Source organism: Bison bison, unplaced genomic scaffold, assembly GCF_000754665.1.
Source record: "Bison bison bison isolate TAMUID 2011002044 unplaced genomic scaffold, Bison_UMD1.0 scf7180017864492, whole genome shotgun sequence".
NCBI lineage: Eukaryota > Metazoa > Chordata > Mammalia > Artiodactyla > Bovidae > Bison > Bison bison.
The window spans coordinates 7,161,455-7,161,886 of NW_011495051.1; the positions used below are offsets into that span (position 1 = coordinate 7,161,455).

Sequence of the window (432 nt, forward strand, 5' to 3'; positions counted from 1 at the left end):
TCATCCTCCTCTGTCTCCTCGTCCTCCTCGTCTTCGTCCTCCTCCTCTGTGGGCGGTGAGGGCATGGGGGGCTGCTCCTCCTTGGGCTCCATCACATCGGGTGCAGGAGGCGATGGTGGGTACTCAGTGGGCAGCACCTGCCGGATGTGCGGAGAGGTCGTGCTGAGGACTCGGGGGTCCACCCCCACCCCCAGGGCCGGGGCCAGGCTCCCACCATCGCCCAAGGGCGGCCTCGTGTCTCCATCCCTTCCAAGGAGCCTAGAAAGAGGGAGGGAGGGACAGACAGCTGGGGGCGGGGTGGCTTCTGTAGAGGGGGTGGGGCCGCCCAGCTGGCCAGGGTGGCCCTGTGCCAGAGCTGGAGGCGGTGCCTTTGTGAGGCATCCAGGGGCAGGGCGGGGGCGGCAGAGGGGGCTCATATCACATCCCTTCCCC

The 432-nt window shown here is 68.5% G+C and overlaps 1 protein-coding gene across 1 annotated transcript in view; it reads right to left on the bottom strand.

Annotated features, from left to right (window-relative positions):
- The window catches only part of PRKCSH (protein kinase C substrate 80K-H), a 13,429-nt gene that overhangs the window by 2,551 nt on the left and 10,446 nt on the right, over positions 1-432 (bottom strand). Inside the window, exon 11 of the mRNA XM_010828496.1 lies at positions 3-304. Coding sequence (XP_010826798.1) covers positions 3-304 — 302 coding nt within the window. The remainder of the gene's footprint in view (positions 1-2; positions 305-432) is intronic.